The sequence below is a fragment of the Meleagris gallopavo genome, chromosome 1, assembly GCF_905368555.1.
Source record: "Meleagris gallopavo chromosome 1, MGAL_WU_HG_1.1, whole genome shotgun sequence".
Taxonomy (NCBI): Eukaryota; Metazoa; Chordata; class Aves; order Galliformes; family Phasianidae; genus Meleagris; species Meleagris gallopavo.
Genome location: NC_139404.1, coordinates 35,472,883 through 35,498,277, shown reverse-complemented (window position 1 = coordinate 35,498,277; position 25,395 = coordinate 35,472,883). Strand labels below are relative to the sequence as shown.

General features: G+C 39.7%; 2 protein-coding genes and 1 long non-coding RNA gene across 4 annotated transcripts in view; 2 read left to right on the top strand and 1 right to left on the bottom strand.

Annotated features, from left to right (window-relative positions):
* Window positions 1-20,892, top strand: part of PTPRR (protein tyrosine phosphatase receptor type R) — a 131,519-nt gene extending 110,627 nt beyond the window's left edge. Inside the window, exons 9-13 of the mRNA XM_010708144.4 lie at window positions 1,524-1,661; window positions 9,140-9,250; window positions 10,394-10,551; window positions 13,670-13,783; window positions 20,275-20,892. Of these exons, the coding sequence (XP_010706446.1) occupies window positions 1,524-1,661; window positions 9,140-9,250; window positions 10,394-10,551; window positions 13,670-13,783; window positions 20,275-20,368 (615 nt within the window). The 3' untranslated portion in view covers window positions 20,369-20,892. The remainder of the gene's footprint in view (window positions 1-1,523; window positions 1,662-9,139; window positions 9,251-10,393; window positions 10,552-13,669; window positions 13,784-20,274) is intronic.
* On the bottom strand, window positions 19,368-22,390 carry LOC146545253 (uncharacterized). Its single transcript, XR_014882570.1, has 3 exons — window positions 22,250-22,390; window positions 21,730-21,799; window positions 19,368-19,634 (listed from the first exon to the last, which is right to left on the bottom strand). It is a non-coding gene; the product is annotated as an uncharacterized LOC146545253 (long non-coding RNA).
* The window catches only part of PTPRB (protein tyrosine phosphatase receptor type B), a 67,883-nt gene continuing 64,639 nt past the window's right edge, over window positions 22,152-25,395 (top strand). For both annotated transcript variants that reach the window (XM_085221280.1, XM_085221272.1), the window contains exons 1-2: window positions 22,152-22,272; window positions 23,509-23,901. In XM_085221280.1, the coding sequence (XP_085077406.1) occupies window positions 22,218-22,272; window positions 23,509-23,901 (448 nt within the window). In that variant the 5' untranslated portion in view covers window positions 22,152-22,217. The remainder of the gene's footprint in view (window positions 22,273-23,508; window positions 23,902-25,395) is intronic.

Sequence of the window (25,395 nt, the reverse complement as noted above, 5' to 3'; positions counted from 1 at the left end):
CCTGTTTATACCCTGTATTGAATAGTGGCATGATGTGTACACTTTACCAGCACAAACATTGTTGGAAATTATTATTTCTAAGTGATAGCTATACCCCAGTGACACACATACAGAGCTTTCTTGTGACACAGTGGATGTGGCAGACAATACTAAGAAAATACTTCAGCAATGTTTTAGGACTATAGTCCCCTACATGGAAAATCAAATATTTTGATTAGAAATCCTCAGCTGGACTAAACATCTTACTGCAACTGAAATTATGGCCTCTGAGCTCAACAATAATGCTGTTTAATTAAATAACAGTATATGAATATGTATTTTCACATCCACTACACCTCTTACTCTGCTTCATTTTACGTCCTGTCCTTTCAGTGTTTTGTATGAAGGACATCACCTTGTAAGTAAGCAGTGCAATTGTCTCTGAAGGGTAACAGCACAGCTCATCCATCAGCCAGACTGTGCTTTGAGTACTGTGAAATATCCCTGTCCTTCGTGCCATCACCCTGAAAGCCAAAATACCACAATTTCTTCTGCCGTCACTGGTAGAAGAGTGAGCAATTGCAGAAAAAAAAACAAGACGTAAAATCATGAGTCCTGACACACCTGTCTTTGACAAACGACATTCAGTCAAATTGGTCAGTAGAGGGAGAAATGTTTATACCAGTTGAGGATCTACCCTGTTGTTCCATACAGTGGATAATAGTGCAGAGGGCTGTGAGCAGGGAGAAAGCCACCCAAAAGGAATACCTGTGGTTTGAGGACCCCGTACCACCTCAAGCAGTTCCCCATTCGTTCACTCCCTTCAGGCTGCTCTTAATCTGCACTGCTGTTGGGCATCTGCCACTGCCTGAACTCACAAGTTCTTCTTTTCACCTGAAAAATAAAAAGGCAGTCTCTTGGTTTTTTCCTATTTCTTCCTGTCTTTACTTCCCTTCTGGTTCTCCACTGTTTACCCAGCCTGTCTTTGTGTGTCTCAGCGCTCCCTACACTGATGCTGTCCCTCCTGTAAGGTCTCATAAAAGTACTTCTCCCTTAGCAAAGATGCAGCAAACAGTCTTTGCCTCTACAAATAGTCATGCATTTTAAATCTTTTTTTCTTGTCATGAAGATTCGGAGAAAATAGTTTTATATTTCTCATTTTTTTAATATGGCATCTTGACTGTAAACTATCTCGCAAACACTGCAGCAGTATAAATCATGAACTGAAGTACCACTGGATGATAGAAACCTCCAATACCTCACAGAACAGCATAAGCTAGAAGAAGCCAAGTAAGCAGGGAAATTAGAGAGGGACTGATGTATGCTTAGGATCATTTCAGTTCATTGGATCAGTAGTTCCCAGAGGAAAAACTGTTCTACTGAAAAATTTCTGATCTGCTCTACTGTTGCTCTAAGTGCTTTCAGCTCAAATAACTTATTTTTTTTTAATTCCAGATTCTTCTTTCTGCTTAGAAACTTCACCTGTGACTTTGGCTGACGACATGAATTTTAAGTAAATGTTTTTGTGCCTGTTTCTAAACCAGGGATATGGAGGTAAAGAGAAGGCATTCATTGCAACACAGGGACCCATGATTAATACTGTGAATGACTTCTGGCAAATGGTTTGGCAAGAGGACAGCCCTGTCATTGTTATGATCACAAAGCTGAAAGAAAAAAATGAGGTATGACAACTAGCTAAATCAAGAAATTTTTCCAATGGCGCTGCATGCTATAGAATGAACCTTAGCAGATTTGAAAGAAAACCATCAGATAACCAGCCCTAAATACCTGGTAATGGGCAATGTAAAAAACAGTGTCAGTGCTCTCAAACCCACCAGTTGCAATTGCATAGCCATCAGAAGAGTCATATTAAAAAAAAAAAAAGACAGAAATTACACTTTTGAAATCTGTGCTATCGGGTTCATACTTTACTAAGAAACACCTTGTTGACTTGTTGGTTGCCTCTGGACTTCTTGCTAATTACTTTCTGTTATGTAAAGAATAGATGTACAAGTGCGTAGTATTGCGATTAGAGGTTTCTACGTGTGGTTGAAGTTTACTCTTTGCTATAATAACAGTTTTTTAATAATTACACATACTACAAATCATTTATATCATCCCAGAAATATGGTTTGTCTCCCAGATCCCAGTACCATGGAGAGACTTAACTGGAATGGAAATATAAGGCTCTTTCTTTATCTTAGCACCAATAGCAAGTGGCAATTGCATTTGAATGGCTAATGGCCATCTAGCTGCCTGTTATACAACCAGTGACTTTCAGACTGATTCTCAACTATATCTTTAATAGCTTTATCTAGTATTTGTTTACATTTTTGCCAGACTTTCCTTAATAGTGCCAGATTTTACTGGCACACACGAGGAATAAATACCACTCTCCTGTGATTTGGAGAGTTGCAGCCAAAAGAAAGCTCTATTTTGAGGGTTTGAATGTTACAGAAGTGGTTTGTAGGGCTTGTGGGCAGAAGAGAAACAGGTGTAAAAGAGTTCACCTTCCTTCTTGTGTCCAAACTGATAGATGAAGTAGCTCTTCCCTACTCCTGGCAGGTGTTTCTATGTTTCAGCATGTTTTCAGGTAAGCACAAGGGCCATGTTGCCCCTGTCTTACTCACCACCCTGCATTTTAAATTCAGTTGAGTGTGATGGCAGAGAGATTGATTTTTTTCAGACAAAGTTCCTAGTCTCAGAGATCAGGGGACTAAGACTGTGTGTGCATTTCCAAGGCAGAAACTCACTGCTCAATTTAAAGGTGAACTTGGTTGACGTACTGTTCCTTCCTTGTGCATTTGACCGCCGTTTGACTCTTTGTCACAGTGAAACATGAAGCACTTCTAACGTGAAGTGGCTTTAAATCCAGGTGATTTTAAGAAAGGTGTATATAAAATACAGATTGGTGCTGGAAAACATCCAGAGATTTCTTTCCAAAACAGGTGCAGTTTTGAACTAGACTTTTCGTGCTAGTCTCCAGAAGCCTACATTAAAAGGATTACTTCTGAAAACGTAGGAAACTTACCCCAATGTAACTGCTCAAAAGAATAAGTATTTCACTGAGGAAATGCTGACTGTTTAAACACTCACATCTGACACTGTGTAAGAAGAATGACTTGAAAGAAATGCTCAGTGATTTTCAACGTGTCAGGAAGCCCTGTGTTTACCTGAGTTACGCAGTCCCTCAGCTCTGGTGTTTATCCGCATTGTTGTGGCCTGCCAGTGGTCATTTCCTTCTAATAGAAAGGGGGGTGGAATCTCAAGTAGTTCCCAGGCTTTACAGAGAGGTTGTGTTTGCACAAGCTGTCCTGCCCTGTCTAGAAACCTTAGGAACTCTCCCACCATTAGTGCGTTCATCCTGAGGCCTTGATTTGCTATTGAAAAGAAAACATTTTGGCTAACTGCTAAGCTCAACCACATTAATTTAACTGTTAAAGTATTAGCTGCCTGTGGAGAGAGTAAGAACAAAAATTAATTAATGTAATAGCACTTGATTATTTTTTTCTGCTGTCTGCTGTATTCCTCTCATTTTCAGGGAAATGTGTTTGTAATATTCACACATACAAATGCCTTCATACTTGAAAACATCTTCATGTGCTTTTCCACATATAGCCCTGTACAAACAAACCCCCAGATCGGATTCATAGGTATAGGACTCATTCCTCAGTTGATGTATCACTCAACATTCTTTTCAGCTATAATGTACTAGAATGTACTAACTAACGTACAGAGAGGGAGCTCTCAAATAAAACAAAACACACATGAAAAACAGTAAGCTCATCAATAAAGTTATGTCCTTAGCATAAATATAATTATTTGGGACATTAATGCCCTAGTTGAATATACCAAGGTTATGAATTTGCCATAGGAAGGGGAATTGTGTAAAATGGTTATAAACACAGATTCCAATGGAGTTAGTTCCTTCTTGAGATGAAAAATGGTTGACTCGCTGTGATAAGATTTTTTTGTAAAATGGATGAAAATATAATTTGAAAGCAGAGTGCTAAGCAAAATATTTATTATATTTTAGCTGTGTGAGGAAACATGGAGCAAAAAATTATTGTTTGCATTTTTTTTCATTTTGAACTCTTATGAAAAATGAAAATTGATTTGTAAGCAATAATAATAATAATAAATTATGTCTGTAGCATTTTAAACAGAATCTGTGAAACTTTTACTCGAGTGTACACAGTGTCTGAACAGGGTGGAAATCTGCCTGTCCAAAGAGAGTACACAGCAAAGGAATCATAGAATTGCTTGCATTAGAAGGGATTCTTAAAAGCCATCTAGTCAGGGACATCTACAGCTAGACTGAGTTACTCAGAGCCCAGTCCAGCCTGACACTGAATGTCTCCAAGGATGGGGTGTCCACCACCTCTCTGGGCAACCTGTTCCAGTGTCTCAACACAATTACTGTAAAAAACTTCTTCCTCATATCCAGTCTAAAATTCCTCTCTTTTAGTTTGAAACCATTTCCCCTTGTCCTGTCACAACAGATGCTGTGAAGATGTGTCCCCTTCCTTCTTATAGCACCTCTTCAGATATTAAAAGACTACTATCTTCCCAAAGCCTCCTCCAGGCTAAAAGGCCTCAGCTCTTTAAGCCTGCCCTTGTAAAGGAGAACTTCTACTTGAACAAATAATTTTAAAAACTTGGAATTCTAGGCTCTAATTTTAGGATTAATATGAAAGAAAATATATCTCAACTAATATAGGTAACCTCACTGAATCATAGAATGATTTGGGTTGGAAGGGTCCTTTAAGATCCTCTAGTTCCAACCCGTCAGCTACAGGCAGGGACACCTCCCTCTAGACCAGGTTGCTCACAGCCCCATCCAGCCTGGCCTTGAATGTTCCGGGGGGTGGGGCATCCATAACCTCACTGGGCAACCTGTTCCAGTGTCTCACCACCCTCATAGTAAATAATTTATTCCTGATATCTAGTCTAAACCTACCCTCTTCCAGCTTAAAGCCATTTCCCCTCATCCTGTCTCTACGTGCCCTTATAGAAAGTTCCTCTGCAGCTTTCCTGTAGGCCTCCTTCAGGTACTGGAAGGCCACTATATGCCCTCCCCAGAGCCTTCTCTTCTCCAGGCTGAAGAGCCCCAATGCTCTCAGCCTGTCCTCATAGAGGAGGTGCTCCAGCCCTCTAATCATTTCTGTGGCCCTCCTCTGAACCTGCTCCAACAGCTCCATGTCCTTGTTGTGCTAGGGGCACCAGAACTGGAAAGAGCAGTAGTAACCTCCAGAAGACAATTTAACCTCTTAATGAATGAGCTAAATGACCCACAAAAGGTTGCCATCTCTAATCTTCTAATAATATGTTAAGACATGTTCTTACAAAGTTTTATCAAAAAGACACATGAATTTCATATATTACTGATTGTTTATTCAAGAACAACAGAGCAGTGTAACCACAGTCATGCTATGTATCCCACAGATAATATGCATCTTGTTTACTTTAAAACATATTAGCAACAATACTTGTAAATCAGGAAACGTATTTTGGGAAGCATAAATAAAAGGTACTTTGCAGCATTCTGCAAAAATAAAGGGCTAGTACTGAGAGATGCTTTAAACAATGCGTGTTTATTCTACTCAGATTACGGAAATCTTGTTGTCAGTAATTATCTAGGACAATCTTGCTAACTCACTATTTAAAGTTCATATCACTCTTTCTGTACCATTTTTCCCTCGGCCTATAGGCACTCCTATCTATGCATAACAAAATAGATTTTGGAATTCAGAAATCGTACTTTTTGCAGAGTTCACATAAGCATCTTTAAAGATTAGTCATAAGTTGAGTATTGGCAACATTGAGATGTCTCAGGTTTTGGAAAAACTTAAGAAGATTAGGTCCTAACATTGAGGATTTTTGTGTATAAATGCAAATCCTGCAATCCCTCCTAAAGTATACCTCTCATGCTTGAGTTACTGGCAGTAAATAGAGGGCAGGAGTAAAAAGGGATTCTGGAACTGAAGCTTTCTCCTAATTATTCATTAGTGTTGTGTGTTTGTCTGGTGATAGAAGCTGTTAATGTATAAATTTCTTGGCAAAGCCATAAGGAAAAATAAGCAGGGTAAGAACTGAAGCTGAAGGAAAACACCTTCACAAATATCTGAGAACTGTTAAACCAATTTTGTTCATAGAGTACAAATCCAGAGAAAGAAAAACAAGTCAATAATCCATCTGCTGAGCAGTCTTTTCTCCATTCAGCAGAGCTATCCGGGGGAACCAGACTGCAACAGGAGCATTTCCTGACCAGTTCAAAATCCCATGCGCCTGATCACAGGCTGACAGTGGCAAATAGCAGGTGCCAGTCCTGATCCAAGGCGGAGCCAGGTCCCATTCAGTCACAGAGATCCACCTCCAGAGCTGATATGTAAAGCCCATCACCCAACAGGGCTGGGATGCAAGGAGGCAGAACAGGGGATGAAGAGAACCTAAACCTACAGCCCTGTCACAGAGGGCAGGAAAAAGACCAAAATAAATTAAAAGTCATGTGAGATTCTGTTTGTTGTATGAACTTCCTGTTCTGGCCAGGGAATGTGCCAGGGTCAGGCACCAGGTCAGAAATAAATAATCATTAGCTGAGAGTACCAGCAGATTGCTACTCAGTGCAATTGCATCCTGAGGAGGAATTTGAAAGATGGTTGGAAGGCGAGATTTTCTACAAGAAGAAAGAAGAGTCCCAGCTTTTTGCTGGCGTGCAAGTTGATTGTGAATATTTTTTTCTAGCTTAAGCAACTTTTAAAGTATCTTGCTCATAGCTCTTATGTGTTTGCTGACTGCATAGAGAATTCAATCCCAAGCTCACAAAATCTGTGACCTATTTAGAAAGTGCTGTGAAGGATGAATGTGCTTAAAGGAATACTAAGATGCCTGTAAGAACAGCAAGGAACAGGACCAACCAAAAAAAAAAAAAAAAAAAAAAAGTGGGGACTATCATGATAAGAACAAGTGAATTATTCCATTTTTCAGGTATATGCAGTGGGCAATGAGCTTTTACTGACTACAGACATGAGGTTAGGGAACAGCCTTCTTAACCACTGCATCTGGCTTTTGGCCAGGTCTAAAATATATTGACCTGGGACCGGTGGAATTTCCTTTTAGGTTCAAGTAATAGCTTGAGGCAATTTTTTTTTCTTATGCTCCTGGGATTTTCTATATTATTTTCTGTCTATCTGATATATTTATCCCTCCCACCTTTGCCTTTATCCCTTTATTAAAATAAACCTTCAAAAATGTTAATTTCCCCACATAGCTGTCTTACATATCTGGTCCCAGCTCTGTTTTCAAGCTATTTGTTAAAGCAGTAACAAACAGAACTTTAAAAAACTTCATGGAGACTGTGTTAAAAATAATCCATTGTATCTCATTAAATGCAGATGGACTGTTAAATGAAAGTTATTTTAATGGACAGTCCCGTTTCATTGTCCACCCAGCACAAGTTGCCAATTGCAGTTCTGGAAAAGAGTCAAGAAAAACTTTAGGACAGCCTGAAGGCTTTGTAGCACACATTGCATACTTTCATTTATCAAGAAGTCTCAGGGGTTGACCAAACTATTGTTGATTGTCAGGGTACAATTGTGTATTTAGACTTTTTCCCATATTAGCACTGAAAACTACACTCCCAGGGAGGGGCATGAATTGCAGATCTCGCGGATGATAATAGCTGTGTGTCACATGGGGTGATTGTGGAACTGGTGAATGCTTTTTTTTCATACAGTTTTCTGAGTATTTTATTGCCATTCTTGTTGTCCTTGGGGAGACACCGAATTTAAGATGTTCGAGTAACTCTCCATTTGAATGAAACTCTCTGATTTGAATGAAACCAGCCAGATTGGCCAGCTTTATCTCAGAAAATGTGGCTGTCACACACCTTGCACTCTAAAGGTAATGGGCATCTATTTTTAGAGAAGTATTTATACAGCAGGGATGTTTGCATTCAGTTCTATCAGCTGGTGGGGTCAGCAGCAGCTGAAAGATCACATCTGGAGGTAAAGCCTGGCATTTACTTTGAACACAATCGAATGTGTTTCTGGCTCATTTTTAGCAGAATTTACTGGAAGCTGTGTTTTATGGCAATTAATTGTGTTAGAGATTGTATCATTTTGCTGTGCAGTGTAAGCTACTGTTCCTTCAGCAAGTGTTTTTGAGGAAATGCAAACAAATCATTTTGGGGATTCCTGTTCTTGTAGGACTGTCTGTTCTCTCACTGTTGGATTTTTCTGGTTTTTTTTTTTTGTTTGTTTGTTTTGTTTTTAATCTGTCGAATATTAAAGAGAATGTTTTCTTTAGACATTATGTTTTAATTTAACAAATGAGCATTGTTTCAAAAAATGTGGCTCTCACACACTTTATACTTGTGAGTTAATGAGCATCTATTTTTAGGGAAGTATTTAAATGACACGGATGTTTGCTTTCAAGCATAGAGATACTTCAGTGGAAATGAATATGAAGTTACAATTGATCTGAAAATAAACTATTGCAGGGGAAAAATAATGTTCTCTCTGAAGATACTATTTCATAATTTTTTCAGGAGACTGTTGTCAGATACATTGCTGAAATAATACAACACTACTGAGTCATTAAGAATTCTCAATCTAATTTTGTGTAACTGTAGCAAGACTGTTCCGTGTATAATAGACATCTCAGGCAAAACACTTTAACACGTATGGCTGAATTCAATAAGCACTTAGGGCACATCTGCACGCTTTGTTTTATCGTGGCTCAGGAGAGTAAACAGGATAAAAAGCCTTGTGAGGACAGGATAAATTCTAAGCATCTTACTCAGGAGAAAATCCCATTTAGAAAGAGTAAACTTAATAAATCTTCAGGTTTCGGGAAAAAATCATCCCGAATTTTTGAATATATAAAATAGTTCCTTCAATTGAACCTCACTGAGATTTTAAAAATAAAAACAGCTGTTGTAAGCGTTCAGCGATAGAGATTCATATTTGAAAACTCAGATCCTGAAAATCAGGCCTAAGTCATTAATTAAGAAGCCCACGATGTCTTATTTAGGGATGTTTCTACCATCAGTAACACCTTGGTTGAATTCATCTGTACTTTTGAGGCAAAGAAATTCTATGTAAAAATTAATGTGGCTCCAGAATCTAGTTTCTTGACGAGACCAATGTTTGCTTTCCAGAAGTGTGTGCTCTATTGGCCAGAAAAAAGAGGAATCTATGGGAAGGTTGAAGTCCTTGTTAACAGTGTGCAAGAATGTGAGAACTATACTGTCCGTCAGCTCACAATAAAGGTAAAAATCTGCATCTGAGAAGCGTTGTTACTAATGCTTTATGTTTTCAATTTTAAATAAAGTTAAACTGTTTTTTCAAAGAGCATAAATTTTTACAAGAGAAGTAACTGAGCTGTGAAGCTCACAGCTGCAAGGTATAATTGAGACCAAAGCTGTGGAACACATCATATTGCTGCTTTGTATCATTCTGACAATAAAAAAAAGGCTTCAAAAACGTGCAGATTTCACTCTCTTGAATTAAATTTGCTTTGAGTCCCTTTTAGTGTTGCCAAGATGAAGTAAAGGGATCTTGGTTAATGAAAGAACTAGCACAGCATCAGGCAAAAAAATGATAAGCTGTCCATGTTATATGTAGGGTGCCTCTATGGCCCATTTGAGAAACTAAAAATATAAGGAGGCATAAGGAAAACTTCATAGTTTCATGGCTCTGACTAAACATTAACTGAGCAAAATAAGGCAGATGCTCCCATGATGCTAAGTTACTGCCAATATTATGCTTATGTGCTATGGGACTCCATCACAAGCTCCTCCTGATAGAGCTTTACAATAAATAAGCGATGACCTGGGGAGATTTGGTTCAGCTCTGACTGCCAGGTGTGGATCAAAGCCACATTGCCAGGCTGGAAGCATACAAGTTACTATAGCTTGTATTTACTTTCTTTGCTTGTTGAAGTAGCAACAATCTCTGCTGGAGAGACTAAACTGGGTGACTTAATATAGAAGGGCAATTCTTCGGCACCTTTAGCTTGAATACTCTTGTAATTTTGGTATGAGACTTTTATGACAGTGTCCTTAACAAGTAGGAGAAATTGATAATTTAGAGACAATCAGAAGCCCAAATCAGCCTTACTGCTGACCCAACACAGGCCTCTGACAACTCCTACTGACAGCACAGTCAGCAAGTCCATGATCAGTTGGGCTCAGCAGGGCTTACATATCTGGAAAAACAGCCAAGATTTCAAGAGCACAAACCTTGCTTACAATTGTGTCCCTGGAAGCATGTCTGTTCCCCTCAGTTGTATCCCATCAGTCTAATAAAAGCAAATTGTTAAATCTCTCTTGACATTCTTACCATAACATTGAGAAAAATAAAAAGAACTGCTGACCACAAGCATGCATAAAAAACCTTGATGCTATTTCCAGCAAGGGAGTCAGTCTCGGAGTGTGAAACACTACTGGTACACATCCTGGCCTGACCACAAAACACCCGACAGCGCCCAGCCACTGCTGCAGCTGATGCTGGATGTAGAGGAGGACAGGCTGGAAGCACCTGCCCGAGGGCCCATCGTCGTGCACTGCAGGTAATTTGCAGCCTTCTTCCTCAAGAACTGACATGGAAAATGACATTAAACAGTCCTCCTGAACAAAGAGCATATTTAGGGAAGAGTAAAAGTCGCCAGATCTTCTTCATGCTAATTGACTTTTACGGTTCCTTTCTGAGTTTTGGATAGAATTCCCTTGTTGCTAGCAAATCCTTTCTGAACCATTCTCCATTTCTGCTAATTAATTCTGTGTTTGAAAGACCAGCTGGGAAGATGGTTTTGCTTCTGTTTCACGTTCATGATTTGCTTTCTTTTTTATCTTGTTACATTATTACGTAGCTAAGTCAGACACAATGCCCTGTGACTGGTTGGATGAAATGTAAGATACAGACATCGGGTACAAATTTGCAGACCAAAACACACCAGTACTAAAACTTGTGAACATTTTCACAAAGGCAGATGGTTCTCAAGAGAAGAGTGTTGCTAACACAAATTATAGCAAGCTTGCAATCAGTGTCCTTGTAATCATTCTGAGGACGTTCCATTTTATTGCTTTGTGTCGATTCATTGCCCTGTGTTCTAATATAAGTAGTAGGAAGTAGGCCTAAACTTAAATATTGGTGGGAAAATATAGGTGAAGCAAAACAGAAAATAAAATGAATTCAGTGTTTCCTTACTTCCTTTGTCTCATGATACATCTCTTACAGTTGGGATAGTACCATTTATTCCTACAAGTCCATCAAAACCTGAGCTTTTCATCTTGAGCCACTTCTTTTCAACTCTATATTTTGGAGTTGAGAAATGGAAGCCAGATTTAAACATTATTTTGCAAATCCAGAATGTAATGAATAGGAACTTTCCTAAATTGTATCCAGCTGTTTTCATCAGGAGTTGTAGTTTTCCTAAACAATGCACAGATCTGTGAATGGACAATGAGGTTCCCATTTTTCTACTAAGGGTGTCATGTCTTTAGAGGAACAGTGTGCTTTTCCAGTGTGAGACATGTGACAGCAAGGCCTATAATTATGAACAGGAATTTATTCATGATTGAAGATCTGTGTCTTGATTAAAATTAATAGTTCAGTAACAACACAACTATCTCTATGCTCACTACGCAATGGACAATAAAATGGATAAACCCTCTCATACCACATTCTCTTGTCACATCGTTTCTTTCATTTTATTCTGAGTTGTCAGTGAGGTCATCCAGACCTTAGAGAGCCTGTGCACATTTTCTCGGACTTGAGATACAAATGCACAATTCTCAGTTATTTCTAATGGATCATTACAGGACATGCTCAAACATGATCCTTAATCTGAAACAGAAGAGCTTTAATAATATCTGAAAACTTGGAATTATGACATGAGTGAAAAAAAAAATCAATTTTTCTCTGTGTCTTCTTGTAGCCTATCAGCACAGGGTGCTGTCTTACAGACTTTGCTGATGAGTCCATTCTGGACTTGGGATATGAAGAGGACTTTAATCATCTTAGCAAAGCAGTAGTTCCTGGTCTGTAAACACATGAAAAAGGAGTAAACATTTGTTTTGTTCCTTGAAATCAGCAGATCTGATTCTCCAAAAATAAAAGAATTTCCAAAGGGAAAAAGGTTTTAAGTCAGTCTTGACAGTCTCTATAGTGGTATTAACTGGAAAGATATATAAGCTTCCTCTTTCATGTCATTCATTTAAAGCATGTGATAAGCAACGCAAATAGCTCCTTAAAATCTGTCCTTTGCGTATGTATCTAGTACATCAAAATAAATTTGAGTTTAATGGCAACAAGGGGCTTTGAGAGTAAATATATTTCGATTATTTTAGATAGAGAAGAATTTTTCTTAAAATTGTTAGAAGAAATAGAATTAGCAACTAATTTAACCTTATTTAGTCAGTGAAGCCAAATTCACCAACAGTCTGTCCCGCAATTCAATTCCACTTACATCTGAATTGTTTAAACTTGTTAGCTCTGTCCATCAGACAGATGTCTACAAAGCCCTCTTTATAAACTCTGTCCTTCTCCTTTTTGGTACATCTCATAGATACCAATGCCCAAGAAGACTGGCTGTCTACTCAGGAACCTCAACTCACTTGATCTTTTCTTACACTGCCAAATTTATTTCTCATTAACCCCTCATGGTAGGCTTAGATATCCTCACATATTTAACACTGCTGAGTCCTCTTGGAAATACTCAGTTCTAGAGGGGTGTGTTCTTTCTTGAGTCCCTAAAGCACCCCTATCTTTCATTCTGTGGTGAGTAGGTTGTGATTTGTTTCAGGTGTAGCAAATGGGTGTGGGTCTACTAACACTTTGCACTCATATATATCAAGCTTTCATCTAAGACACTCAGTGTATTCTTCCTGGCTTTAATTTAAATAACACTTGCAATGCTCTTATGGGTCAGGCGGATTCATACCTATTTCAGAGATGAAGAAAGCAAGGCACCAACTGGCTATTTCCTCTAAAGCCAGGCAAGGACACCTGGACCCAAATCCATATTTTAATTTTTTTCCTTATATTTTCTTGCCATGCAGCATGGCAGGGAAGAGCTGCACCGAATTCCACATTCCTTAAGCCAGTAGTCAAGGAAGAGATTTTCGAAAGTGCTGGGGGCTCAAGGAGTAAAAATAATGTCTGTAACGGCTGTTTCCAAACAGTCATTAGTAAAACCTGGAGTTATGGTATCGAATCCTTTTCTCTCCCGCAGAATCATAGGAGAGAATGTTAACTTCATCAGCGTAGTTCTTGGTCCTTTTACCCTTGTGGTTAGAGGAAAAGCAGAACTCCTCTGTCCTTGAGGACTTCAAATGTAGAGTCCCTTTGACTTATGCCTTTAAGGTGGTTTTTTTTGCCCTTCTCAGTGCCTGCACTGTGCTAGAGAATATTGGGACTTTGTGATGATAATGGAGATTGCTGTTCTAACCACACACTCGTGTGCAAATGGGAAGTGAATAAACTTCACAAATTGCCCACAACAGTTTGACAGCTGGAAGAGCTCACCCTTTCATTTCTATTTATGAAAATGAGGTTCCTTGCTAGGAATTTGTTGGTTACAGCAATTTAACATGTCATTTTTTTAGTGTTTTCATGTCTGTGTAGTGTTTTCCAATTAATTCCTTCAGTCAGTTTGCTCCACTCATTAAATTTCGCTCTCTTTTCAGTGCTGGTATAGGAAGAACTGGGTGTTTTATCGCCACTGCCATTGGTTGTCAGCAGTTGAAGGAAGAAGGAGTTGTAGATGCACTGAGCATTGTCTGCCAGCTACGAGTGGACAGGTGAGCTCATAGAACCATACAACAGTCAAATGACATGAATTTATTTAAAATTACACTGGATGAGTTCAATTCTCCTGCATTTGTAGGTTAACCTCAAACAGCAGATATCTTCTGCGTCTTTGCAGAAAGTGTCTTGGGGCCAATGCTATAGCTGAGACCTGTTACAAAAGGATAAGAGATAAACAAGAATAAAGGTCTTCAGAAAGTCTGATAGGCACCAAAATTAAATGTTCACATTACTGAATATCTAACACACGCTGAGGAAGACTTAATAATTGCTGATAGCTGCTAGATATGTGGATCCAGCTAACCTGCTTCTCCTGTTGATTGTAAGGAAATTTTCTTCTGCATCCTACCATGAGTTGAACTAGTCCAACACAACAAGCTTTTGTGAAGGCTCTTCTACTCTTTCTAGGCATACAGAGTTCTTTGCTTTTATACTCAAACTCTTTCAGGACTTGAGTTCCTGCTGCTGTTTTCTCTTGTAGAAGGAGGTTATACCACTGACACCTAGAGAATGGACCTACCTTCTGCCATGACAAGGGGCACAGCTAGTACAGATGTTTGTGCTCCCGTCATTTTTAACAGGAGATCCACAGCATCTTTCCTTCCTATCCAGTCAGAAAAGGGGGGGTGGAGGAGGGAAGAGTAATTTTTCCATTTTTTTTCAGATACGTTTTTGATCTATTTCATGATGATGCATGCATCCCAGTAGTAGTTTCAGTGATGAAATGAGCATTCAGTGACCAGTAAACTGACTACTATACATTGCAGTTGTTGACTGAAAGCCAGTGTATAGCTGCTTTAACACTGAAAAGTGGGTTACCACCAATGTGGGGCATTCTCTGAAGGACAAAGAGCTTATTGAAGGGTATATGTCATCTAAATACCAGAGAATGGGGAAGGAACTATAATCCATCTGCTCTTCACAGCTTGTGTCCTAAACTCGGCAGGAGCCAGGCTGAGCCTGGTTTACTCTTCAGTAATGACTGTGAAAACCACTTCACAGATGAATGCTGCTTCACATGACTGGAGTGGTTGCCATCACTTTTGCTGACTGGTATGACAGCATTAGCTGAATATTCAAACATATTTAGATCCTGATTAAGGAATACTGTTTCTGGGTAAAGCTGGCTGAGACTCTATTGAATAAAATTCTCCTGAGATAGCAACTGCAGTTGCTGGACTCTTGGTCCTCCTCTCTTTCCCTCCTGAAGCTTTCTGCTGTCTGCAGCACCCCACTAGGTCACAGGAGACACAGGGCAGTCTGGAGGCTAGAGATTGTCTTTGAGCATGAACTGATACGGACATCAAGGCTAACTCAGTGTGCATAGCTTCTTCATACAGCAGAGTATGCCAAATCTGGTGCTGCTACTCCCTCCGTTGTGCTGGAACTCCTTTTGAATTAGGCTGGCAAAGTTATTCAGTTTGAGAAAACAGCAAGGCATATGTTGCAGAATTTTCTGAAGTCAGATCAAGTCCCTGATTGAATTCGCAGCATGGGAGTGGGGCTTGGGAGAAGGAGCACTGCAAGCCAGCATTGTTGCAGAATGCTTTGTTTTGTGAAACCATGGCCAAAGAGATTTGTGTTGGAGAGGAGGATATGGGTATTGTGTACCGTGCAAGCAGCTCGTTTGGTTGTACTTTTCTTTCTTATTCTGCTTAGGGAAACAGGATTTTGTATAAAATAAACAAACAGGGTTGCACCAAGAACAGAGAAGTCTCACAACTGCCGTAGGTACCAGGTCATATAGTCTCCTTGCAAGACTTTACCTGCTTCTGACATAATTTTCTTCTTTAAATGGAAACAACCCATAAGGAATGCTAATGCTGAAAAAGAGTTCAGGTCAAAGGGACAGTTAAGGATTTTCGTGTTCTGAAGCATTCTGAAATGCTGAACTGAAGCCACAGTCTGCAGAAGGACCAGAATCTGTTCAGCTGACTGTGTTTATGCATCACCTCCTCTGCCCTTACCCTCCCACACGCCTTCATCACAGTGGAGGTTGTAATGTGATCCTTACAGGGCAATATGAACCACTTGGAGTGTAAAATTCTCCAAGGGGAGTTCCTGACCTAAAAATCACAGCAACAGAGAAGATGTAAGAGATGAGTGGAAAAAAAAAATGCTTACTCTGTTTTAAATTATCAGCTCCAAACTTCTAACTCCATCCTGGTTATCTACTCATCTTATTTTAAAAAGGCTTACAGTGTTCTTCCTCATTTTAGTATTTCTACTATAAGAGAGCCTTTTTCTCATTGCTCTTCCACTACAGTGTAGAGAAGTGGAAGCAAATTCTTTTCTGTTACATCAGTTTTTATGTCATTATTTCAACCACAGAAATAATATTCTATATTTTCAGCATTATTACTGACAACACAGTTTGGTTAAGTATATCTTGCCAATGAACTTTCTTATATGTATCAGTAGCCGTGATGAACTTGGAAAGAGAATAGAAATCTGACCCAAATATAAACAACATTCAGCATAGCAGTCTCAATGACACAAAGCTTGTTATAAGTGATTTCCATATTTCTTCAAGTTTCAGAAAATACAAATTGACTGCAGAGATCTTGGTGAAGACTTCTCAGTTTTTCATATTCCCAGGCACTGCCTGAGACAAAAAGTACGTTTTTTGTGTTTTAATTTGTGATGGCATTTTTCCAGGCAAAACTCTATTACACCAAAAGCTCTTTTTCCTTTCCCTTTTCCAGTTGGTCATATTGCAGGATGGCTTTCACTCACCTGGCAGTTAGCTTATGGCAAGATTTGCTAAGGCAGAGCTTAGCAGCCCCACAGACCACAATAGCCACTGCCAGCCCAACCAGACCACAGGTTCATCAAGTGGCCAAGTATCACTGTAACACACAAAGCTCCATGAGACCAGCTTCTCCCAGGAGTCCTGATATGAGATTACTGCAGGTGGGATGTAAGATAAGGTCACTACAAGTGGCTTGAAGCTGACAAAATGAGCTCAACCTCCCACTAGACTCAGCTACCAGAGCTGTGTGGCCGTCACTGTGTTACACTTCAGTTACTGGCACGGCCCACGTGAACAAAGCAGCAGAGCAGGAACAGAGATGAGGCCCTCATCCTCATGATGCTGGGCATCAGCAGGCTGCAATTGTACAGATTGCCCTCACAAAAGAGAATAGAGTGTTAAACAGAAAACTGCCTATGTGACAGCTAGAAAGTTGCCTGATGTGCGCAGTGAATCTTTTCATCTCTGATACCTCATCTCCAATAGGTTCTCAACCAAGTTCATTCATGCTTGGGGCTACACCACTCAAATGCAGACCTGCTTATGGAATGAACACATTTGGTGGTATCCACTTGTCTGACCTTTCTGACATGTGGGCCCATGGCCCAATTTCTACCAAGATAAGCAATAGGAGAGCAGAATATAGAGCTGTGCTGGATGGACTCGCAGTGTAGAGCAGATGATCCTGGTAGTTATTTACAAAACATTCCCAATGCCTGCTGCACTCTGTGAGAACCAAATGAGCACCCCAATAAATTACAGATAGCAGCAAAGAGCTGTGCTGAAAAAAATGCATGAATTAACTGCCTGTGTAGTCCTTCTAGAAATAGAGTTTGAAATAGAGTTCCAGTAGAGAATGAGGTGACAGAGAGCTGTTCCCAGAATGTCCAGGTGTTGTGTTCTTAGCTGCTCAGTATAACTAAAGAGGTTGTTGAGGGGTGAAAGGATCTCTTAGCAACTGCCTGTGCTGAGCTAACATGAGGAAGTGCTCCATCCACTCAAAAACTTGACCCAGGATAAAGATACAGCTATGATCTGAGTGGCTTCATAGAAAGATAGACCCTCCGCTCTGCTCAGCTTTTTTTTTTTTTCCCCCCAGTTCAATTTTTTTTATGTTTTGCAGCAGAAACAGGAAATGTTTGATGTGAAGCATTTTCAAGGCGTACTGTGATATCGAGAAACTTTGCACATTCTTTAACCTTAAAGGCACATTCTTGGAATAACATCCAATAATTTTGCTTTTGGCTCCTCAGACAGGATGAAAAGAATTTCCAGTGTGCGTCAATTCATTGTTTAAGTGTTTTGACTAATCACCTCAGGTTAAAAAAAAAAAGAAATTCCAAACTCTGCATCACATTCATTCTGGAGCAGACTGCATCCAGCTGCACTCACAGCAAGCCCGAGGGTAGTGAACAAGAGCCTCCCCTGTCATGGTTGCCCAGGCAGACATGATGGCGGTGCCCAAGTCCTCAGCACACCAGGGTTTGTTTCTTCCAAGCACCAGCCCAGTGAGTCCCAGAGAAGCAGAGGCAGCTTGTGGAGGAGCTGGCAGTGTGGGTTTGCTGAGGAGAAGGGCTGCAGGCCCAGAGGTGCTGCGGCTGTGAGTCTTTCCCTCCTGGGCACAGGGAATATGACAGAGGAAAACTCTCTCTTAGAGCAGATTTACTCCTGAAAAAAAAACACTCCTTCATGCAGCATTTTGCACAAAATGATGTTTTAGGGTGATCATTTCTTGATGTTAAGTATGAGCCCTTCACAGGAACAAAGGGAAGAGTCCCACGGGTGACAGGCAAAGCCAAGTTCTTGTCTGAACCTCCAAGACTTGGCCGGCAACGATGTGCACTGCTATGCCCACACAGGATTTGGAAGCACCACAACAGCTCAGTTTTGCTTATAAGCATGGAGCAAATACTCAGCCCCTCATAGGTTTATGTATGCCCTGGGGATTTTGTGTGTTACTTCATTTAACAGAGGTAGATGCAGGGGTCATCTCTACAAATGGCCTAGTGCAGCCAAGGCAGTTTTAACCTTCTCTTCCTGCCACGTGCTTGTCCCTGGACATTTTCCCTTCCTTCACCTCTTCTCACAATGGATTGGAGCTGGAAAACACGCTCCTGAAAGTGCTGGCAGAGGGACAGAGCAGGCTGGGAAGGGGACATGTGGGCCAAGGAGGAAGAAAGGAGGCCAGGCAGCGCAGAGGACCAGAGCAAAGCCCTCCCATCACCTTTAGACTCTTGCTGGATCTCCAGGCTGAAGATGAGCACAGAGGAGAGAGCGGCTGCAGGCAGCTAAGAGTTATGGATTTGTGGATGTCTTTGTTGGCAAAGTAAAGAAGCTGCTGCTTTTTGCACCGGATGGGACCATTTGGAGACTTGTGATATAATTCCTAAAAGCAACATATTATAATAGACATGCAGCTCACTAAAAAGGGTTTTACAGTTGTCTGAGCACACTGGAGGAGTAGAGACAGCTGGTCACTTTCCTACAGAAGTAGGTATTAACTTAATCGTTTTTGCTGCTACAATCATTTAACCATCCAGTAGCACTGAGGAAAATAAAAGGACCTTATGGTAGCAGATGAACTTATCTGATACTAATGGACAATATTTACCAAGGTGTTGTTACCATTTTTCACCCAGTTCTATATCAGTAAGCCCCTTTGTTGCTGCTGCCTGTGAAGTGTTCACATGGGAGATTGTCTGAGCTTCTGCTGTAAGGTTCCTGGCTTCTACATCACTCTGGAGCTAAATCCCTCTCTGCATTTCATTGCTTTTGTGAAGGTTTAGCTTATGCCAAATACAATTATACATCTTAATGTCATCCTTCCCCCTAAGCCATTTATTAATTCATCCCACAGAGGTAGGCAGCCTCTCTGGTAAAATAAGGATGATCACATTGCTTTGAATACCCCGGCAGCCTTTGCTTGATGAAAAGTGAGATCTGAAAGATCCTGGTACTTTCAGAGTGAAGCTCAGTTTAATTTCAGAACTGAGTACAGCTCTTAGTAAGTATTGCACCTACCTTCTATAAGACATCACCCTTCCTACTGTAGTTGGCACTGGACATGTAAGACTAGATCTTCATGGTTCCACCTAAAAAGGGAATTGTTAGCAGTTGAATGTATGAAATGGAGGCATCTACTACAATCTGACTGTAACTAGTCCTTTTCGTGGTCAGGTTAAACTCTTTTGTATTGCTGGTGTTGAAATGAGTCACTGCTGTAAAATTTCCTAGGTGGCTGAGGTTCAGACAGGATGCATTGTAGGCGTTAGAAAGAAGACAGGAAGAGCTGTTCTCTGTACAGGCAATCTGAGGGTCAGTGAAGGTTACATTTATACTAAAGGACAAAAATGAAAGGCCAGATTCTGAATACTCCCTTGCTCCATCAGTGGCAGTGCAGATTCTATGTATCTAGCCCTCCATGCCCAAGTGACTGAGCAAAATTCTCTGTGAATGTGTTGAATTTGAAATACAGGTTTTAACAATGAAAAAATCGGATTCCTTCTCTAGTTCTTACTCTGATATTATCAGCACCAGTAGTTCATGCTATATGTGTCCTGGATAACGTAAGTCATAAAGGAAGTACTTCTGGGTAGGAAATCTCCCTCTTGCTCAAGCAAACTCTAGGTTAAAAATTGAGAAAAGTCCTTACCTAGCCATGGGGCTGGCAGGGGCTGGAAGTTGTTGCATTTGTAACAAATGAGATTTAATTCCTCTGCCTTTTCTTTTCAGAGGTGGAATGGTTCAGACCAGTGAACAGTATGAATTTGTGCACCACGCACTAAGTCTGTATGAAAGCCGACTTTCTGCAGAAGCTGTCCAGTGAAGACAAGGAGGTAAAACCGAATGTCTGTCTCTTGAGGTAATTTGTTTCATTACCTACCAGCAGCTCCTTCAAGGAGTTTACTGCAGTGGGAAGAGCGGCTTTGAAGCCAACTTCTGAAAGGATTGTGGACAGTTTGGCAAGAGTATAAAGATTGCTGGACCTTTACTGTATATGAATGTATTGTGAGCTTCCCAAAAATGATTTATAAAGAAGGTACTGTACTGAAACTACACATGGATTTCACATATATATCTAAAGGTGGGTTAATTCTGTAATCTGGTATCTGCCATATGGAATGTATGTATGTGCTACTGCCGGAGTCGACTGGACATAGAAACTTCTACTGAAGAAATGTTTATCAAGTGTATAAATGCTTTAACGTTTGCAAAATGTCTTGTGAATGGACTGTCAACTGTACTGTAAAGTGCTATTACTGATTATGTGGTGAGCTTGTTTCTTGGCCACATAATATTCTTGCTGCTAAAATTGCAAGTGTTCAATAATGAATTTAAAAAAAAGAAAAAGATGAGATTTTAAGTCTTGTTTTTGAAAATATTCAAAAGCAGTTAATATTTTATATGGAAATATACGTTCTTCATACTATTAACTATTAAATGTGTATTTACTGTAGGTCTTACAGAGCAGCTGCAGAGCACAATGTCTGTTATTCAGTGTGTATGTGTTTACCCTGTACTGTTGACTGTCCTAGAACATGCTTCTGCTACAGACCTGAATCCAGTGTATTTGTAAATTGTATAAGTCACTTTACTTTAAAGTTTTAAAAGAAACTTTGTAGCATATATTAAATGGTAAGGATTTTAAATATTTGTCTGTCTTTTATTAATACGGATTTTTTTGCTTACGTTGTTTATCTGCTCCATCTCTTTCAGTAAGAGATAGATGCCTTTAGTGATATGGACTGTTCCATGACAGGTTATACAAGAATGAAAATGCTGCTATGACTGTTTCCTTACTGCTCAGTAAGAATTTGTTTTTCAGAGAAAAGCAAAGTTGGCATTATGACTTACAACACTGGGAGGTCTGTTCACAGGGTATCATGAGTTTTTAATGCAGTGATGCTGACTTTGCTTCATACTGCTAATAAATTACACTTGATATAAAATATTTACTGAAGTCTCTGGGTTTTTTTTGCTTAGAGTAATTTGACGCATACTCTTGTACTCCCAGAACAGGCAGAGCATGGTACAGTTTGGTTATATACATCATGGCTTCAGACCACTGGAGAGTAAATCCTACTGACATTCAGCAAAGTGGAACACCTGGTGAAGGCATAATCAGCCGCACCTGATCCTCAGGGGAGTTTATGTATATGTATGTGTATATATATATAAAGACCATACCTGAGAAACCTGCCCGCTCCACTCCTCCGTCTCCTCCCCATCTCTGCTTGGCTTTTTAGGACTTGTAGAGCTAGAAATATCAATATCAGGGTTTTGCTTGATAACAAATAATTACAAAAATGTGTACATGCTGCCTGGATAATACTTATTCAGCACCATCCAGATCACCTGAGGACTCATAATATTTCACAGGCAATTAATTACACAAAAGTACTACCCCTTTTCTTTAGACTTTTAGCCTAAAGAGGTTCAACCATCTCTTTTAGCACCTTGTGTGTTTGCATTTTTCCAAAATAAAGCAGCTAGTAAACTGTGAAGAATCAAATGAAACGACAAAGTGGTGTAAAACTCCCCAAAACAATTGAATAGAAGGAAGTGCTCGTCACTGACTTTTTCCCCCTGTGAAGGCACGTTTCCTTCCTAGCCTTCGCTTCGCTTATCTGAGGTGGTTTTTTTTAAGAGAAGCATGGGCAGTTGCTAGAGGGAAAATGGAGTCTTTAATTCACGTCCTGGTTTTTACCTGTCTTGCCTTGATGTTTTCAGGTAAGTGTCTCTCCCCATCTCTCCTCCACCGTTCGGTCTTTCCACCACTGAGCAGAGACCTCCAAGGCAGCCGGGGACTTACAGAACAGTGTCACTTCTTTGCTTGAGCTCATACAAGGGGAATGGGGGGCAGGGCCAACGCAGACAGTTCTGTTTAGGTTTCTCTTTTAATGCTGGATATATCTCTTTTTGTTTTTAAGATCTCTTGCTTGACAATACAGGAGATGAGCTTTGGAGCAATCTCTTCGAAGGGGAAATTCCTATTTTTCTTTCTGCTTTGTATAAATTCCAGAAACAGGAGTTTTCTGTGATGCTTAGTTGGAAACTACCCAGAACTGTAAAAACAGAGGAATGAAAAACCTCAACGTAGCGAAATATGCATTGGTTTTAGCTGTGATTAATAAAATGTTATAAATAAAAATGTAACTAATAAAATGTTTGAGTAAGTGAGAGTAGAAAAAGAGAAAAACATAAATAAGATGGGGCAGAGAGGCTGCACTTGAAATATCCAGATCTGTGCTCCATGATGTGTACTTTTTTTTGCCCTGGTAACTTTGGAGCTTTGTGATAAATGAGTTATAGTTGTTTTTATTTAAATGTTTGCTTTCAGTATTTATGTATGGCAGAACAAAGAGCTGAGCAGATACAAATTAAGGTAGTCACAAAACTAGCAACTAGAGATACTGGAGTAAATCCTGTAAGAGACGTACTTCCTATCCATAAGGAGCCTCCATTGCTATAAAGGCATGGGTACTGAGAGGCATTTTTCTTAGTGTTTTCTTCACTAACACTAAGAGTTTTACTAAACCAATTTACAGGCAGAAAATTATACCTCAGAAATACTGGAAAACTGAAAAAAAGACAGAGATCTTGTAGATGAGTGTATGTTCTCAAGAGGGGAAAGTGGGGTGTTTAGAATAGGTATCTTAAGTTAGAAATTCTTGTATTTCTTTTATATCCAGTTTAGATTTTTCTTCATTTTTATTTCTAATGAAGATCAAGGTGACATTTGCCACAAGTTTGCTTTTGTATCTTGTATCTTTTGTATTTCACATTACTGTGAAATAGTGCTTGTATTTTGGGTTATTTCATATAGGCTCAACACATGGAAAGTTGAATGTGTAGAAGGTAGGAAGGGAGATTTATTTGCTAATGTATTTTAAATCATCAAGAATTTACTTTTTGTTAAACGACCATGTATAATCAATTGTATTTTCTGGAATTTTCCACTTCCAGAAGCGTTTCTGATCATCCACGTCCAGAAACAGCAGTGTCTTTCAGAAAGGAGAGGAGTCATTATGGAGAGGTGCAATATGAGCAGCCCCAACCAGCAGTGGCAATGGATGGCTGATGACAGGCTCCTCCACGTGAAATCTGGACAGTGCCTGAGCATCTCCACACGCTCTGCACTGTCCTCTCGCAGCATCATCATCAATTGCTCTCAGGCAGTCAGGTGGACTTGCCACGAGGAAGATGGGCTCCTGAAGGTAGCCAACAGCTCACTCTTTCTTACCAAGCAAGGTCAGAAGGTAATGGCCAAGCAGAGTAAGAAATACCTTCATACATGGATGCAGCTTGAAGCCAACGAGATGGGAAAACCTGTCTATGTAAATCTGTGTTCAAAGCAAGGTGAGCTATTCCTTTGAAAGGATACCTTGGAAGTTGGTGAGTTTGGTGGAGTTTAGTAAAGCACTGGCACAGGCTGCCCAGAAGGGTTGTGGATGCCCTATTCCTGGAAGTGTTCAAAGCCAGGTTGGATGGGGCCCTGGGCAGCATGATCTGGTGGGTGGGGTGGTAACTCTACTCACAGAAGGGGAGTTGGTACAGGATGAACTTTAAGGTCTCCTCCAACCTCAGCCATTCTGTGAATCTATAGTTCTATAAGTTTAAGTAACAAAAATGTCTCTTCTATGCTTACTCAAATGTTAAGAATTATGGTGTTTGATTCAAACACAAAAACATTTTTCATAGTTAAAAAAAAAGAGTTAAAAGAACCATAAAAAAAAGCTGACATTAGTGCTGTCTTTCTGAAAATTTGGTTTTTTTTTCCAACCAGGATGTCGTCCCCCCCCCTTCTCTACTCACAGTCCATGGATCAAAATAATTACGTACAAGCTCAGCTCACTATTCCTGTGTCATTTCCTTCTTTATTTGTAAACAGAAACATAGATTATAATTCCTTGTAGTTTTTAAAATATGGATGTGTGCAAGTCCTTCTCCTCATTCATTTTATCATACAATCCAGATTCAGTATGTCAAGACCAAGAAAGTATCAGAAAATCAAAATACATTTATTACTCTGATTACCCCAAATCAGTTGAGCCATATAGTTATACATTCATATGTTTATGCAGATTCACTCTACCCTTGGATGGAACATCTATGAGAGCATTCAAAATCCTGAATATAATCTTAGAAATTCTTGCCAAGGCACTTAGTTATGCATGGGCCTGTGCACATGCTTCTGGATGTGTTAATACAACTGCATTACATATATTACATATCTATAGCAAAAAGAAAAAAGAAAGCTTTCAATTTACTTAGTAATGTTTTCCTTGATATCCTGTTGTCAATCATTTGTAACAATCCTTTTGGTATTCTACTTGCACGTTTTGAAGTTGCTCTTTGTGGTAAGTGAAGACAACCTGCACAGTTAAGACTTTTAGTGGGAAACACACCATTTATTCTTATGTTTACATGATTTTAAAAATGTTTCATGATTCAATACTTTTGCATCTGGCCAAGTTTTCAGAACATTTAAAACGAATTCCTTGTTCTTTCTTACCGAGAATGTTGGGGTATGATTGATAGCTGATCCTCCCATTCCTTCTAAGGCTGGGTACCAATTTTTTTCAGCCAATCAGCATTTGCAGGAACCTAGTCACAGCAACGGGACTGCTCACTTCAGTGTAAGTCTGAAAGGAAAACTTGCATAATCAAGGAAAGGAAAATTGGCTGAGATGCAGTCCCAGCCTTCCCATATATATTTTAAAGATTTAGAAGGCAAAATAATATGAAGTTCTGTGTACCTGTGAGTAGAGTGAGAGTAGCTTGCTTATTCAAAGACATTGTGAGAAGTTAAGGTGAGGTGTCCAGGCAGTGTTACTTCTGCTGATAGTTGGA